The sequence below is a fragment of the Lutjanus erythropterus genome, chromosome 3, assembly GCF_056507025.1.
Source record: "Lutjanus erythropterus isolate fLutEry1 chromosome 3, fLutEry1.hap2, whole genome shotgun sequence".
Classification (NCBI taxonomy): Eukaryota; Metazoa; Chordata; class Actinopteri; order Lutjaniformes; family Lutjanidae; genus Lutjanus; species Lutjanus erythropterus.
The window spans coordinates 39385023-39401203 of NC_139319.1; the positions used below are offsets into that span (position 1 = coordinate 39385023).

General features: G+C 37.6%; 1 protein-coding gene across 3 annotated transcripts in view; it reads right to left on the reverse strand.

Moving 5' to 3' along the window:
* The window catches only part of rbm20 (RNA binding motif protein 20), a 64307-nt gene that overhangs the window by 16585 nt on the left and 31541 nt on the right, over positions 1-16181 (reverse strand). For all 3 annotated transcript variants that reach the window (XM_084716142.1, XM_084716140.1, XM_084716141.1), the window contains exons 2-5: positions 8242-9289; positions 7316-7380; positions 6793-6902; positions 5193-5293 (exon numbers count right to left, since the gene is read on the reverse strand). In XM_084716142.1, coding sequence (XP_084572268.1) covers positions 5193-5293; positions 6793-6902; positions 7316-7380; positions 8242-9289 — 1324 coding nt within the window. The remainder of the gene's footprint in view (positions 1-5192; positions 5294-6792; positions 6903-7315; positions 7381-8241; positions 9290-16181) is intronic.

A 16181-nucleotide genomic window follows, 5' to 3' on the forward strand; every position in this document is an offset into this window, starting at 1 on the left:
AGGGATAGTTGTGTATAGTGATACAACTCTTTTACCAGTGAGATTAATATAAAGATAAGATTATATATAAAATTATCATTCACAAATTGTGGAAAGTTCATATGACTATTCATTCATTCCCTAATCAAAAGATGATCTTGATGAATGACAAATGAATTTCTAGGTCACAACTTAATGGTTTCTGGCCAGCAAGCTGACATCAACAACCTCAGATATAAGAGTGATAATTCTATTACCAGCTCTGTGCCAATGCTACCGCCACAACCAGAATACAGAAAGGTCAATGCAGGTTGGGCTCGATAAACAGGTCCAGGAATAGGCTGTTTATGTCCTTGGAATATTAGAGAGAACAAGAGTCTTGCTCACTGCAGTCACTAACGTCTGACCTGTAAAATCTCGTCTGTGTCTGACAGCCCAGACCACAGCATTGATATCACTGTCAAGGTTGGCTCAGGCTTTGAACAGTAGCTGTTTCTGTTAACCGCAAACCAGAGGAGCAGAGTCATGCCATGTCATTGCCTCCTCACAAGGAGGTACTAAACACACACACACACACACACTGCCAGGACCTCTTTAAAATGATCTGAAGTACAGACGGAACTTTTAATGCACTGAACGAAAAATAAAAAAAAGCCAAACATTTGAATGAAAGGACGCTTAGCTGAGCAATGCCAGTATTTTAGGTTGTGAATCACTCATGTGAAACAGATTAGGCACCAACTAGGGTTGCAAATTTGTGCATTTTCCTTAACTGATTGTTGAAAACATTACCAATCGATTAATCATTAATATTAGTAAGATGCAATATAGAATTTACATTGCAACAAGGAGTTTTTAGTTGGTTATGAAACAGTCTCAGTTTATTACTGATGCCTCTATAGGACCTACATAAATTAACATGACTATCCACAACAAGGTTTCTGTTTAGTTTTTAATGTCTGCCAGCGGGTCTGAGTTTCCTTTAAATCAGATGAAATGAGCCTGTGTTTACATTTTCCAGGCAACGCTACACTTAGTAGTACATGAGACTGTTAAAAAGAAGATGGAGGAGATTTTCATTTAGATAATTTTGGTGGTCATTACGGTGGAAAAACTACTGCTTTTGTCCACATGGGCCTCCAAAATCAACAAACTACAAGAGTCCCATGCAATGGCTTTTAACAAGAGCTTTAACCAACTCTAGCAGCAGATTAGTTATGTGAAACATTAATTCATGAAGCACAATTTAAACAAACAGAATAATAAAACAAAGCCCTCGCTAAAATGGCTGCTGTTGTTCATCTGTCCTTTGGGGCGCAGTTACTGCCACTTCTAAACTAACAGCGCTTAATTGATTAATGATGAATTATTAACATTCCTAGCACCAATAATCTTTACAGCTTGAGTTTAAGAATGAAAAAACACAAGTGCAGGGAGAAATAAATGAGAGGAAATACTGTTTGTGAGGCAAATTTCTCTGGTCTGCTCTAAATAGCTGTAAAAAAAAAAAAAGCTTTTTATTGAACTGGGAATTAACTGTGATTGAAATGTATAATTAAACCCCAGTAAGCTCATCTAAGATTCTCTATAATTGTGGGGTTGTGCTTTTCAGTTGTCATTAGAAATGAAGCCTAAAGAAAAGAGTTGTGAAAAAATACAGGATTCTTTCCCTTTATTTCCTGTATTTTTCCATAAATCTACTGATTAGATCATTTGTACCCTTCAATACAGACTACAGTCAACCAAGGTCATACTGTACCTGCCACAGTGGGTTCAGCCATATGTTCAGTTGCTGCTAACTTCACACTCTCAACATTATGACCCCAGAGCCAAATGGTGTAAAGGATAAAAACATTTCACACAGTGCTTTTCTGTTTCTCACTGCAGGCATGCTGACTGACATTGGCTGGAATCTCTCCTAAGGACATGTCTGTTTATTTGTGCAAAGCAGGATCCATGTTGGAGGATCCAGGGAGATGGTCAGTCTGGTTTCACAGTTTCTCCCCACGTTCCGATGCAGTGCGCTCGCACGCTGATCTCCAAGATCGCTTTACCAGTCTCTCACCAGTCTGAAACTTTATACTGCTGCCTGGGGGTGTGACCCAGGGGTCTTAAGGTCTGTGCTCCTTACAGCAGTTAGCTGTAATCCTGTGTTTATCTCTGTTTGAGTTATGCTATCACATGAAGCCACCGTGTTACTTCAAGCTGGGCTGCTGGACAATGGGGCTACTGTGTATGTGCAAGTATGCATGTGTGTACACTTGCAAGTATGTGCTTATGCACATGCTTGTGTGAGCTTCTACACTGTGAAAATTAAAAAGTTGAGAAACGCAAAATTTTCAAGGCAACTTACTTCAAAAGATTTTTGCGTTCTGAGCCCAACTCAAACTCGAAAAGTCAAGTTTAACCAGCTTGTTGAGACAATTTACTCGTCTTCTTTGGATAAACTTGGATCTTTGAGTTTAAGAAACCCCACAAAATTTGTTTTTCAAAAATTGTTGAAATGATTGTGAATAATTTAACAGTTCAACTGCAACCAATTGATTTTCAAGCAGCCATATAATGACAAATCAGGTTCACAGCTCACTGTGATCAATTTTTGAGATAAAATTTTTTGTTTCTAAAAGAAACAAAGACTTGTATTTATATATATAGAAAAAGAAAAGTCAATTATCTCATTAAATGATTATAGGTCAGCAAAACTTTGTTTAGTTTATTTCAAAACTTAAGAGTTTGATTCAAGTTTAGTTCAAGATTCAAGCTGCTTGGAATTCATGAGTTTTCTTGACTTTTTTTTTTAGTGTACTTTATTTTGATAAAATCAAGTTAATTGAAACATCATTATCTTCAGTTTCGTTTTGCTAAAAGAGGATTCATTTACTTTGATTTCTAGAGTATGTTTCTATAAATGTTATGTCAAATGTGTTGACCTTTTAATTATTAATGCATACATACAAAATTAAACTCATCAAAAACAAGTTCACAAATTGTCATGGCATGTGGTTGTGCATGTGAGTGCTCTTTGCTCAACACAGGGTTTTAAAACAGTAAAACCCCACCTGTTCTGCCCTTCTGACAGGTGTGTGTTTATAGCAACTAACATTAGCTCATGTAGCACGGCCTATAAATATTTTCTCACTCATACAATAAAACCCGTTGTCAATAACCAACCAATGAAGCGTCTGACTTTCACATCACTGAGTTCAGGCTCCAGTTAAAAAGGCTTCGCTGTCAATGAAGAAAAGAACAAATGGCTGATAGAAAAAAAAGTATAAGGGATGTAATTTAAACAACATGTCCTGGAACAGCCCCCATCGCTCATAAAACTGTTCATTCTCAGATCTTAAACACATTTCTTTAGGGATACTGAATTGTCTTATTTATTTTAATCTTTATTTTTCACTAAACATTTTTTTTACTACACAACTGAGTGTTTAAATTGTATTTTTCTTATTTTATCTGTATTAATGCATGTCACATTTATTTACATTCTGTTAAATGCAATCCATTATCACTGTATAAAACACACAGCTATTCATATTTCTGTGAAAATTCCCAAATGTTCAATACAAGTAAAATAAAAATAAACTGATCCACAAAACATTTAAGGTTTTATGGTTAATATTGAAAATGACATCTTATGTTTTCACTCTGTATTTAGTGTAAATATAATATACAGCTTCAGTAAAGACCTAGTACAAGTAGATACAAGATACAATCTGTTCAATGTATTTTTGGATATAGCTTTAAAATTTATGGGAAGGGTTGGTTACCTATGTTTCCATAAGTTAAAAAAAACTGCAGCTAAAATACATAATATACACACCGTACAGGTCTGCACAGTGTGTACAGTATTTGTCTGTGTACAGGTATGTGCTCCTGCATTGTGTGCATGTTAATGCCCACTGACTGTTGAAAGCTGCGAGTTGGGCACCAGCTTAGGCTTTCCTCAGGTTTGCCGGGGCTAATTTTCACCTCGCTCATCATCGGCACTGTGCCTTCATGATGGACGCCTGTAAACAGCTGCTGTTTTTCAAACCCAGTCAACTAGTCCACAGGAAGGCAAACTGACTGTGCGGCAGCAAGTAGTGACAGATAAGCTCTCAGGAATACTCTTAATTAATCGGAGCTGAAGACAAAGTGATTTACCTTTTATTATTGGTAACGCAATACATTCCTGCTGTGTATAATATCTGCACCCTCCACTGTAATCCAAATTTGAGTATGTTTACAGATTGTAGAGTATAACAACAATACAATCAACAGGACTAAAAAAATAATGGTTAAACACTGTCTATACAATATGAATAAAACATTCCTCTCTATTGCTTGTTATTTTAACGTCCCAGTACTTTGTACCACGTTATGTACCACCTACAACTGTTTCTTTTTACGATGTCATGTCATGTAAGAGTAACTGCAGAAGCCCTTTAGCAACCTATTTAAATCCTTTTGAAGTGCAAATAAGCACTTTCAGTTAGCTCTTATGTGTGCAATGCAGCTGGAGCATGGGTCTGTGCAGAGCTTACATAGGCAGCTGCTTTAACATAAACTGTTTCTGTACTGAAAGTCAGACCGCTAAAGACACAGTCGAGTTGTGACCAGTTTAAGCACAGTAAAACGCAAAAAAAAAAAAAAAAAAAAGTGACAATGTGTCCCTGCCTTAAATGGAAATGATAAATCAATTTATATGATTAGCAATAAAAAGTATGAATTATCTCATACATGCAATACAACATCTTGTTATGTATCCCCATTTTACTGCATGAGTTTTATCCAGAGGCTGACAATCATTAAGTGGTAAAATGAGGCTGTATGAAAAATCTCAAAACATAATTTCTAGCCAACATTGTAATTGCCAGACTACCCAGTGGATTGGAAACGAATTGTCAAGCCCAGACGAAACCTGTTGTTTGGCTCCAACAGCTGTCAACAAGGGGAACTGGGTCAATTCATGACACAAAACACATTCAGAGCCCATTTATTAGACACCTTCTACACTTCTTCCTGCTGCTGACCTACATCTTCAAAGATACATGACAGAAATACAGTGTATAGAAGAAATGCAGTTTTTAATCTAATTAGAGTAATAATGGTGCCCATTAGTGCAGGGTGACAGCTGTTCTGTTATCACATGCATTCCTCAAAGCCTGTTACAAAATTTGTTTATATGCTGAGGGTAAACTGAGAAAAAATCAATACATTTGTCTGACCTTTGACTCTGGCTGATGTGACGCAAATCCCGTGTCTGACATGGGATAAGTCTTCATGGCTGCAGCTGGTAAGTATGATGTATTGGCTCCTGAGGATACATCTGTGGAAACAATTAGAAATTTGGATTTAAATTTTAGACATATGGTAAATCAAGTGTGGAGGAAAAGTTGCTTTTGCTGACATCATGGCTTGATGTTATAACTACATATTATCTGCAAATTATCATTTAAAATCATTATTTGTTTGTTCACTTTTTATTAGTGTCTTCGTTGTATAATTATGAAATATATCAAATATATCACATATCAATACAACATCTTGTAAATGTGGTGATACTGTGATATCAAAGTGCTCTCAGGTTCTCACTTATACTGTACGGTTTGTTTCAGGGAAGTGCTGGTGTTTAAAATGGACAATTTGAAAACTCCAAACTTTAGTTGCAGTGGAAGTTTGCGGTTCCTCTACATATACATTCAAATGTTAAATTAAGGTCTGAAGACAATGTTTTCTAATAATGATATGGCTTCAGAATTTCTCTACAATGATCAATGAAGCTGGCTTATTAAAAAAGCTGTGTCTTGTGTGTCATATATGTGATCATGGTTCTCTCTATACCTCACAGCTGCTCAAAGACCCTTTCCATGAAAATTGAGACCAATGAGGATGAGGGGAACTCTTTCATGCTCTTTCATGTAGTCTGCAGCCACCCACAAGTGGTTTGCCTTTAAGTAATTCTACACAACAGGGGTGGGAATCACCAGAGGACCAAGGATATGATATTATCTTGATACTTAAGTTACGATACAATATTGTAATTTTAAATGTTTTGCCAAGACATATTGCCATATATTCTCTTCTCCCCAAAGGAAAATTTTGTCAACATCTGTTTTATCTTATGGTTTTGAGTCATGTCAATAATTTTTATTGCTTAAAAATGGGACTGTCAAGCAGACAGACTGACCAACCGTGTCATAAAAACCTATCAATGCTGCTGACTGTGACCTCTCCTGACCTCGCCAGACAAAAAAACAACAAAAAAAACAAAACAAATGATTTTACTTTTCTAGTAGCAAAAAGTTAAATTTACATTTGAAATATTACTAATTTATGTGATAAAAGATTGACACTTGTATTAATACAATATTGCTGCTCAAAATATCACAATACTTTGCTCTGTAGAACCCCTCCACTCCCACCCATAATACATACGGGAGGAATATAGAAATAAGGTGGACAGATACTGCTGACATGATAGAGAACAGGTGGTGTACCACAGTAAACATATAAGGCATCAGTTTTTGTGTTTTATGTGCACCAAAAGTTAGAAATCCCCAAAAAGTAAAACTCAAATTTGGGTTAGTGTTGTAGTCCACAATATTTTGTATTTCAAAACACTTTATTCAAACAGCACACATCAGTGTATCAAAATACACTGTGTCAGGTTACAAAAAAACATTCCCTCATGCCCTCACGTAACTCTAAAATGCTCCCTGACCTCCATCTATCACTCTGCTTCACATACTCCACCGACCAAAAAAACATCCCTCATAATATCGCTAGCAAGCGGGGACACTCGTGGTGACTAACGGTTCATCCTACCTTGACTTGCAGCAGAGTAGACCATGGAGTTTGTCCCTCCGGTGTTCAGACCTCCATCAGAAGGCCTGCCGACAGCGTAGTGAGCAGCTCCAGCTGATACCGCTGCGGAGCTGCAACAATCATAGAAGGCTGATTTTAGCTGCCTCTCCCCTGCCTTGCTCGCTCATATCTTGTGACAGAGCTCATATTCATGGAAACATTAAGACAGCTGTATGTAGAGTGATGAAAAGAGAAAAAAATGCTCCCAACACTCAAGAGAGATATTTGCTCTGAACTGATTAATATATTGTGAAAGCTACAAATAAAAAATCACGTTTAAATACAGCTAGTGAGCGTGGGGAAAATATCAAACAGCCAAGGATAATAATAAAAACAAACATCTTTACTTATAAATGAAAATCAACAAAAAACAGACCAAACCATGTGAAGCTACAAGCTTTGTGATCATCTTAAATTGTCACTCAGTAGTAAAACTACAACCTACTTCAAGCTCTGTCAAATTTTAGAGTAGCACATAACTCACCTTTCATTTGTGTACAACATTCGGTTCTGCAGGTGTAGTTTCCCCTTCACATGCTGGTCCCAGTCCTAAAAACACACACACACACACACACACCATCCAAACATAGACTCAAACAGCTTGGACACTGGAAGTGCACTGCTTGTCCTCCCATGGCAGCTCTTACATACCCCTCGTATAAGCTCATGTCTGAGAGCAATTAAAGAGACAACATCTTGGATCAGTGTGTTAGTTTGTGCAAGAGCAGATATTTCACGCCACGGTTTGTGAGGATAATTACTTTTATATTCAGACATTACAAAATAATAGATTTGTGTACATTTCTGTCACTCCCCCGATGGTCTGAATATCTCTTTAAGATTTGCCTCTAGTGACTTAATTCAAATATTTTGCCAGTAAAAAGCGACCCATGGCTATAGATGGGGAGTGGATCAAACCACAATGAGGCAAAATGAGGGGGAGGTTGAAATCTGTCAAAAATTGAAAACATTTTTTTAGCTTTCTAATTAGCACAGATGTTTTGTCATAATACTGAATCTCACTAACTAACACTGACTAGACACCAACAGGTAAGAGTGATTTTACTGTAATTTTATGGGTCAAAATTATTGCTAGGTACAATTAAGTAATCCCTGGATATTGGTGGGGACATGCCCCTGCCCTCCCTATTCAATTCTATGCCCATGAGTTCATGCATGCCCACTGAATCATAAACATTTAGCTACAGGATTTAGGGGCTGGAAGCATCATGACCTCCGGTTTTATTTGAAGACAAACTACTTGGGGACTGGATTCCCTGCTTGGTCATTTTCCACTGTCAAGACTTTGAGGTGAGTAATTTTCTCTAGCTTCAGGTATACTATAGCCACAAGCAACTCCTTGTACATTTACATACATGTATTTATTTTTTGACTGATCATTTCACTCACCTTGAGGTTGTAGACCTTCTTGTCACAGATGCTGCACTGGTGTGGCAATTGAGTGGGTGTGACAGCATGGTAATCGTTGACTTGATAAGGCTGAAGTGTCCTGGCACCTGAGGATAGGGTTTCCTCACTTCCATGCAGGGGCTGGTAGCCCCCAAATCCCTGCATGCCACTTGAACCAAAAGAGGAAACCCCACTAGTGGGATTGAACTTGGGGTCAGGGGTTGGCTCCTCTGGGTTATACAGTTCCGTTCTGGATCTAATTGGCTGCCCAGCTGCTGTCCACACACTGGGAGCGTTAGAAACCATGTCAACCTTTCCAGCGAGACTCAGGTTAGCGGGGCCTTTCCATTGCTCCTTATGCCCAGTGGAGTTATAGACATTCATGTTCTGCTCATTTACACTGAAGCCGGCTTGTTGCCCCAGAATATCGTGCCCATAGAAATCTCTCTGAAAACCAACATTGTTCATGCTTTTTGCCTGAGTGTTAATCACTGAGTACTGTCCATCACCAGCAGTGGCCGATGCTGCAGATGTCCCCCCAGCTAAGCTGTACTGAAGACGCCTGTCAGTGTCAGAGGGGTAAGCTGACCCTGATTTTTTACCATACTCTGCACCCTGTTGGCCCCCTGTGCCCCCTCCACCAGGATGGTTCAGTCTCACATTCCCTGGGTTTTGGTTGAATCCCCCCCCAGCCAAGGTCCCCAGGGCTGAATTTGAGGAGGGAAAGCCTAGCACCCCAGTGGGGAAGGCACCCTGAGGGTTTCCAACCATCGCTGAAGTCCGTAGCTGATTAAACAGGGGTTGGGACATGGCGACATTGGAAAGAACCTGATTGAGAACAGTGGCGGCAGCGGCTGTATTGCCCCCCTGAGCCAGTTTGAGGCGATGGAGGGTAAGCTGGGCCTGGAGCTGGGCAAGCTGGAGACTGGCTGGGGTCAGGAGGAGCTGCTGGTTCTGCTGCTGAGGGCCTGCCTGTACACCACCTGGTAGCTGGCTTCCCACCTGGAGGCCCTTCTTATCAGAGCTGTCCACAGGCACTGCACTGATGCTATTGAGAAAAACAAAACATCACATTACTCAGGAGTCTCAAAGCACAAATACACTTGTCTTCTTAGATGTCACACAATTGCTGTAATCTTAACTTCTAATGTTTGGGTCTATGATCATATGCACTGCACTGCAGTGGGGTTCAGGCTGGGTGCCTTTAACAGGCAGGTCATAATAAAGGGTGTTAAGTGTTGTCAGCTCAAAAACTGTTATCATACAAGCACAGGTGAAATTCTGCTGGAGCTCACCAGAACAACAATCTACAACTCTAAGTGAGGAAACAGAATATTTGCAGTTTGAATAATCCAGTTGAAATGCATATACATTTTTAAGCACCTGAAAATCAAATCATCAGTAAAGAGTGTCATGCAAGAGAAACAAAAAACAAACAAAAGAAATGGACAATTCCACATGCAAAAAATTAGTATTACAGTCCAAATAGCGAGCTTGGGCCATAGACGGTATAGGTTGAAATTCTATTTAATATATTTTCTATTACATATGTATGTTGTATGTTCTGTATATGTTCTGAGTCGTTTCCTCTCGGCCCATCCTCCCCAGGCTTGGTGAAGCTCAAGCAGGCTGCAGGAGCACTGCAGAAGTGCAAGATGCGCCCAGTTGTGTCAACTGACAATGGCAAGTGAGCACATCCTACACTGTAAGCTGATTAGTTGTTTATAACTCTCAGTTGTCTGTCGATGTAAAGTTAAACCTGTTATCCTGAAAACAAAAGTCCACTGCTCTGACAATACACACCCTGGACTTTGAGTTATGTGGCTGCATGTTTCACTGCCAGCTGAACATATTGCTCAGTTAACTGTTATAAACAGACACATAGCCATTCAACGAACATTCAACCTTAATTTGAACTCTAATTAATGTGAAACAGGCATACAAAACTTATTCCAGCCCAGAATATAAATTTCAACGGGGCCCAGCACAGCTGTAGCCTTGCTGTCAGAGAAACGAGTGTTTCAACTCAACGTTTCCTTGATCTCTGATGACATATCGTGGTCAATTTATGATTTATTACAATAAATATGTAACAGATTTATCCTTTGAGGTGTGTTGATTGATTCACAACATCAACTCATACATTTAATAACAAGCAAGAAAACAATCCACCAGTCAAAGAAATGGTTTTCTATAGCTAGCTAATGTTAACTAGTAAAGTTGAAAAGGCAGCAAAACGTCCTTCCATCCATCATTCACTCTTATGACGGTCTCTTTATATGCTGGTCTGATCATGTGGTCAGTCATAGTTTACTAATGTATGTAAAATTGTCACCATAGGAACACTGGTTCCATGACCCTCGCAACGAGCCACAACTTAACAGTACTTGAACGAGTAGCACAACACCTCTGTTTGACGGTTTGATATACCTCAGTAGTTGCATGAATCCAACCAGTGTAAACTATAAGAAAGTTTAAGTGCTGCCAACAATAAAATACAAGCCATGCATGTTTATTTTGGAACTCAGCAATTAATGTTAGACATTTTTGGAAAAGATAAATACTGGAACAGGATAAGGATATATAGTTAGTGAATTGAGGAAGACTGTCTAGCAGACATTTTAAACAGATTATGTTCACTTACTGATGTTTACACAGAGAATTAGTGGAAAGTGATTTGGACTGGGTTTTGTGTTCAGTTAGGTGAGAAAAGTGGCATGGAAGGGCACTGCATGGCCCTAACTGCGAAAAGTAGATTGCTTTCAAATGTTTCCTGTAGTAAAAGTGGCTCATTTTATTTTATTTTTAATCTAATATCCAACAAAGAAAATTGTTTTGCTTTAGGTTTAATTCATAAATTGCTAAAATACCATAACGGACTGCTAATGTAACAACTGTCTCTGCAAACAGTTTTTTATAAAGTATTCTTGTTGACATAAGCTGCAAAATTCGCAAACACGGCAAATCTTAGAAGTGATCAACCAGCAGATGGCTGGCAGTTGGGCACAGCCATCAGCTGGCTGTCAGTGCAGCTGGGTTTAGGATAAACCAAAGGAAACAATTCGTGCCAAGAGGTATTATGAAGCAGTCTTCTACTGATGAAGTTGTTCTCTAACCTCACAGTAACTGTTTATGGTCAGCAAACACATTTTCCTTTGATTGCATGGCTAATGAAAGTACCTTGAAAAGAAAGTTATGCCAGCTAATATGTAGAGCAAAAGTTAATTATATGATTTACAATACATCTAGAATATCTTACATGTTATGATGGTTTCTTTTTTGTACACATTCTCTAGTAAGTCACTATCAACCACCAGTCATGAGCTACAGTATGTTAGCTTTTTCTATTTCATGTGAACTGAAGAGTGACAGGCTATCCATATCTGTGCAAGTAGTAAAACCTGGGACAATGGTTTAGATATACCAAACTGGCAAACAGGTGAATATGGACAGCATGATATAGCAAAAGTTGTGGACTGAGGAATACTGAATCCTAGGATTCTGAACTCCCATCTGTCTCCTGGTTTCACAGATTGTCTGGTTTGCAGACATGAAAACTCACCTGCTAGCTCACTGTCTGATGCTCTAGGCTACATCCATGTTTTACAGTGTCACTTTAGTTTGGTCAAACCTGTGCTATCACTTACAGTATATGAAAATGCAAATGTAAATTAGTGGAAAATAATTTCTTGTCAAAATCAGTTAAATATAATAGCCATAATTAATAAATTGGAAATTGACTGTTAATTAAATAAAATCAAATCAAACAATGTTTTTTATGTAATTCATAAACCATATATTAAGTTATTGTAAAGTATAATACACATCCGTTTCAACTTTACAATAAGCATCCAGATAATGTTTATTGACAACATGTTCTCACTCCTAACTCTTCTTGAGTGGGATTGAGAAACAAAATATTTGAGTAGGTTTAAGACGTGATGACTATGATGATGACTATGTTACTAACATATGTTGACATATGTAACTTATCATACATAAGTTATCTACTTAAGGTATTATAAACAGCCATCCAAACAATTTTTATAGATGATTTACAAATTAATGATCAGCCATTTACAAAATGTTACAAAAATCTGGTACATGTCTCTATGTAATGTTTTTTTAAAGTTTCACAAATCATTTGATAATCATTAACAAATACTTAATATAGTATGACATATGACATAAAATGTTATAATGTGTGTTACAATAAACTGTTAGTTTACTGATTTAATCAGAACATAATTGTCTTATCAGTAATGATATATAGTTTCTAAACCCATTATTTTATATTACACAAACTAGAGATAAAATAACATAAATTATAGAAATACTAATAATTAATTAATTATTAAGTTGACATGTTCTCCCCGCGTCTACCTGATGTTCTGGCTTCCTCCCACAGTCCAAAGAAATGCAGGTTAATTGGTGACTCTAAATGGCCCGTAGGTGTGAGTGGTTGTTTTCTATATGTCTCAGCCCTGTGATGAACCAGGAGTTCATCCGGGGTGTACCCCATCTCTCTCCCAGTGTCAGCTGGGATACACTCTAGACCCCTCATGAGAAGTTATGAATAATGAATGAATGAGTGAATGAATAGTTCATTTTCATTTAACTGTTTGTGAACAGTTAAATATCTATTAAGAAAATTTAATTAACTGTTAATTTACCATTTATTAGTGATGGTTGTTATAAACTATTTCTCACTAACATATGGAAACTTATGGGTTTCATTTTCCACACAGAGGTCATGGTATCTCTTTCAAGAACCACAATATAATTCTAATTTCTTGAATAGAGAGAGAGTAGTAAAAGTAAAAGAGGGTCAGCTAAACACAGTCGAGCACGGTACAAATACCAAGAGGTTTGCTACCCAAGTGCCTGTTTTTCTACTGCTATACTGTACTGTATTGTACACCACCCTCCGACAACCCGAACTCCTGTAACTGAACCACTTAGAACCACATCGTGCACTGGTGCTGTCACCCTGTTTGACTGGTCTGTCCTTTCAATTTCTGATGAATGCTCTCACATGCTGTCTAAACTTAGTCTACTCAACTATTCATCACATCATCTATGTTAAGCACCTGGCACTGCACTATCTAGCCACTGCTCCCACCAACCCTACTGAAAGGTGACAGACCAATCAGATTAGAGGTGGTGAAATCCAAAATTGTTCTGGACAAAGATTTGTCAGCCATGAAGTTTTGCATGCAGACACACTGACGGACTGGAATTATGGTTATTGGTGATCATGTTTATGCAGATCCTTTTTAATGGGATGTACCGTGCATGTTGAGAGACGGATTATAAATCGGGCTGTGGTTGTCCTTCAGTATAAAGAAGTTCAAGAGGCATTTTCAAAGATGAACTTATGCAATTGAATCTTGCGGGGGATTATCACCTCCACGTCTGTCTTCCTACTGGTTTCTATAGCTGTGATATGGTCTTGCGATCACATTGTCACATCATAAACTCATCATATCACAACCATCACTCATACTCCTACTGTGCTATAAACTACCCTGCTGTAGTGGTCCTGCTCCACACCCCTGAGATAGAAAATATAACAAAAGGAAGCAATGTAAATTTGTTTAGCTTTTTGAGATGACTGAAAAACATAAATACTATAACCAAATTTAAACTTAATGGTATAATATTGCATTTATTCATAAGTTTTCAAGGTTATATAATGCAATTCTAGTTGATTTCTACCACCTTACTTCACAATGTAGTATAAACAAATAATAACAACATATTAAAGCAATTCTAAAACCTTAATAGAAACAAATAATCCTGAATCAATTTAGAGAGCAATGATAAAGGTTTCCATGTCCGCAGATCTACATCACAATGATTTAGTTACATCATTACAACTTTCAGTATGCTTATCTATTTACTCATCATATACTACTATGGCTTCCTATAACAAAATTTATCCAATCAACTTCTGACACAGAAGTTCAGACTTTGACCTTGTGAGCCTCAACTACAAATAACACGATCATTTTGAATTTCACTGGACTAAATACAAAAAGTAAAAAACATTTTAGGGCAATAAGGGATATTAAATCCAATGACTGGCATTTTCATATAAATTTAAACAGTTTTCTGCCTTTTTATCACTTTCTTTCAGTGCAGCCCTGTTTTATGGAAACCTAATTTAGGCTGTTTTCAGTCACTAAAAGTATTATTGATGAATGCTAAAAAAAATCCATAAATGCTGGGTCAAATTTCATTTAAAATATATTTAATATGTAAATTCTGCCACAAGGGATCTCTCTCAAATTAAAACAACAACAAATGACATTAGGTGCGTAGATGAGCCAGGCTTGTACAGAATCGATTGCCAGCCGCACAGTGCATGCTGGTCAGATTTATGTACAACTTGATCCCAACTTGATCTGACGTCATGCACACGTGGGCAACGATAACCTCACAAGATCAAGGCAGCCACATTTTTTAGGACCAGGCGCTGCAGTTGCTCTCCACCGACTGCAAACACCTGGCTGTCACCTGAGCGATGACACGAATGACTCCGATTTGCTCTTAAGTTTGAAAAAATACACCACGTGCTGTATAAAATACTAATTTTCTGCATACTTGCAATATTTAACGCTGGATATATTAGTCTTATGATGTGCAATGAGGTTTTAATCGTTTAAAAAGCATATATTTTGTGGCTGATAATAATAAAGGTTAAATATATATGACTTACCAAATGAACAGTTACAAAGTGATTTACAAGGCAGATAAAAGAACAGAGGTTCATGATACAGAAGGGGGGGGGGTCTCTTCTATTTCAACTTCAGTCAGTGATCAAGAACACTTTATTTCTTCAGCTATGAATGTGGTCGGCATACTACAGGTGGCCTACAGGTGATCTAACAGGATGTCAGTGTCTCTTTCTTTACTCAGAAAGGTTTTATATTAAAAAAAGTTTTACTATTAATAATAGTAATTGATTCACTCTGGACAATTGACAGTCGCCGATTGTACACACTCTTAAGTGAGCAAGCATGCTGATGTAGAGATACACTTACACCATTCCAGCTTATGACTCAAAGCTATAAATACTAGAGTCACCCTCTGCCATCCCGACACATAGTGTCCTTAATAGACTAATATGGACTCTTGGGCAGCTGGCACAGTGTGCTAGACACTTCAGACCAATCTTGTGATGAAGAGAGGGAATCCAGGTGTCAAATAAACTACAACCAGGTGTGGAAGGGAAGAGTAGCACAGGGGATTATGTAGTTAAGGATGACAAGACAGAAAAGCTTGCTAATAGAACTATAAAGAAGTCTCACAATGTCTCACTGTGTTTAATTAACGTATGAGTCAACACAGCCACATCAGCAGGACTGCAGTGACCTCTCTGAAAGAACCAATCATACTTTGTTATTTACAGTTCATTCTATATTCATGGTAATAAAATTAAAAGTTAAAATTCAGTGTTACAATATTTGTAACTATATATCTTTAAACAGTATACATACAGCATATGTACATGTACTGTAAATACAGTTTACATCAAAAAGTGTAAGACAAGTAGGTGATGTGTGGAGTACCTCTAATGTACAGAATGTGGTAAACAACACATAAATGAATTAGATTTTATTTCAGTTCATACTTCATTGCTCTTCGTAGTAAATAACAAATTGATAAACTCGGACCAATAATCTCCTAAATCAGTAAAATTGTTTGGTCTCTGCATTTGAGCAGATGGCAGAGAAACCACGTGTTATATAAGCACTAACTTCTCTTTTTACAATGCGCTTCAACAGAGAATACAAATAGCTCTTTGAAGATGTCATTACTGATATGTCAATTATTGAGTCACCCAGAAAGCCTGCTTTTAATATTTGCTAATTTACTAAATGTAACTCAATAGCAGAGAAAAACATACTGCTGAAGAAAGGAATCAGTGGGTAGTA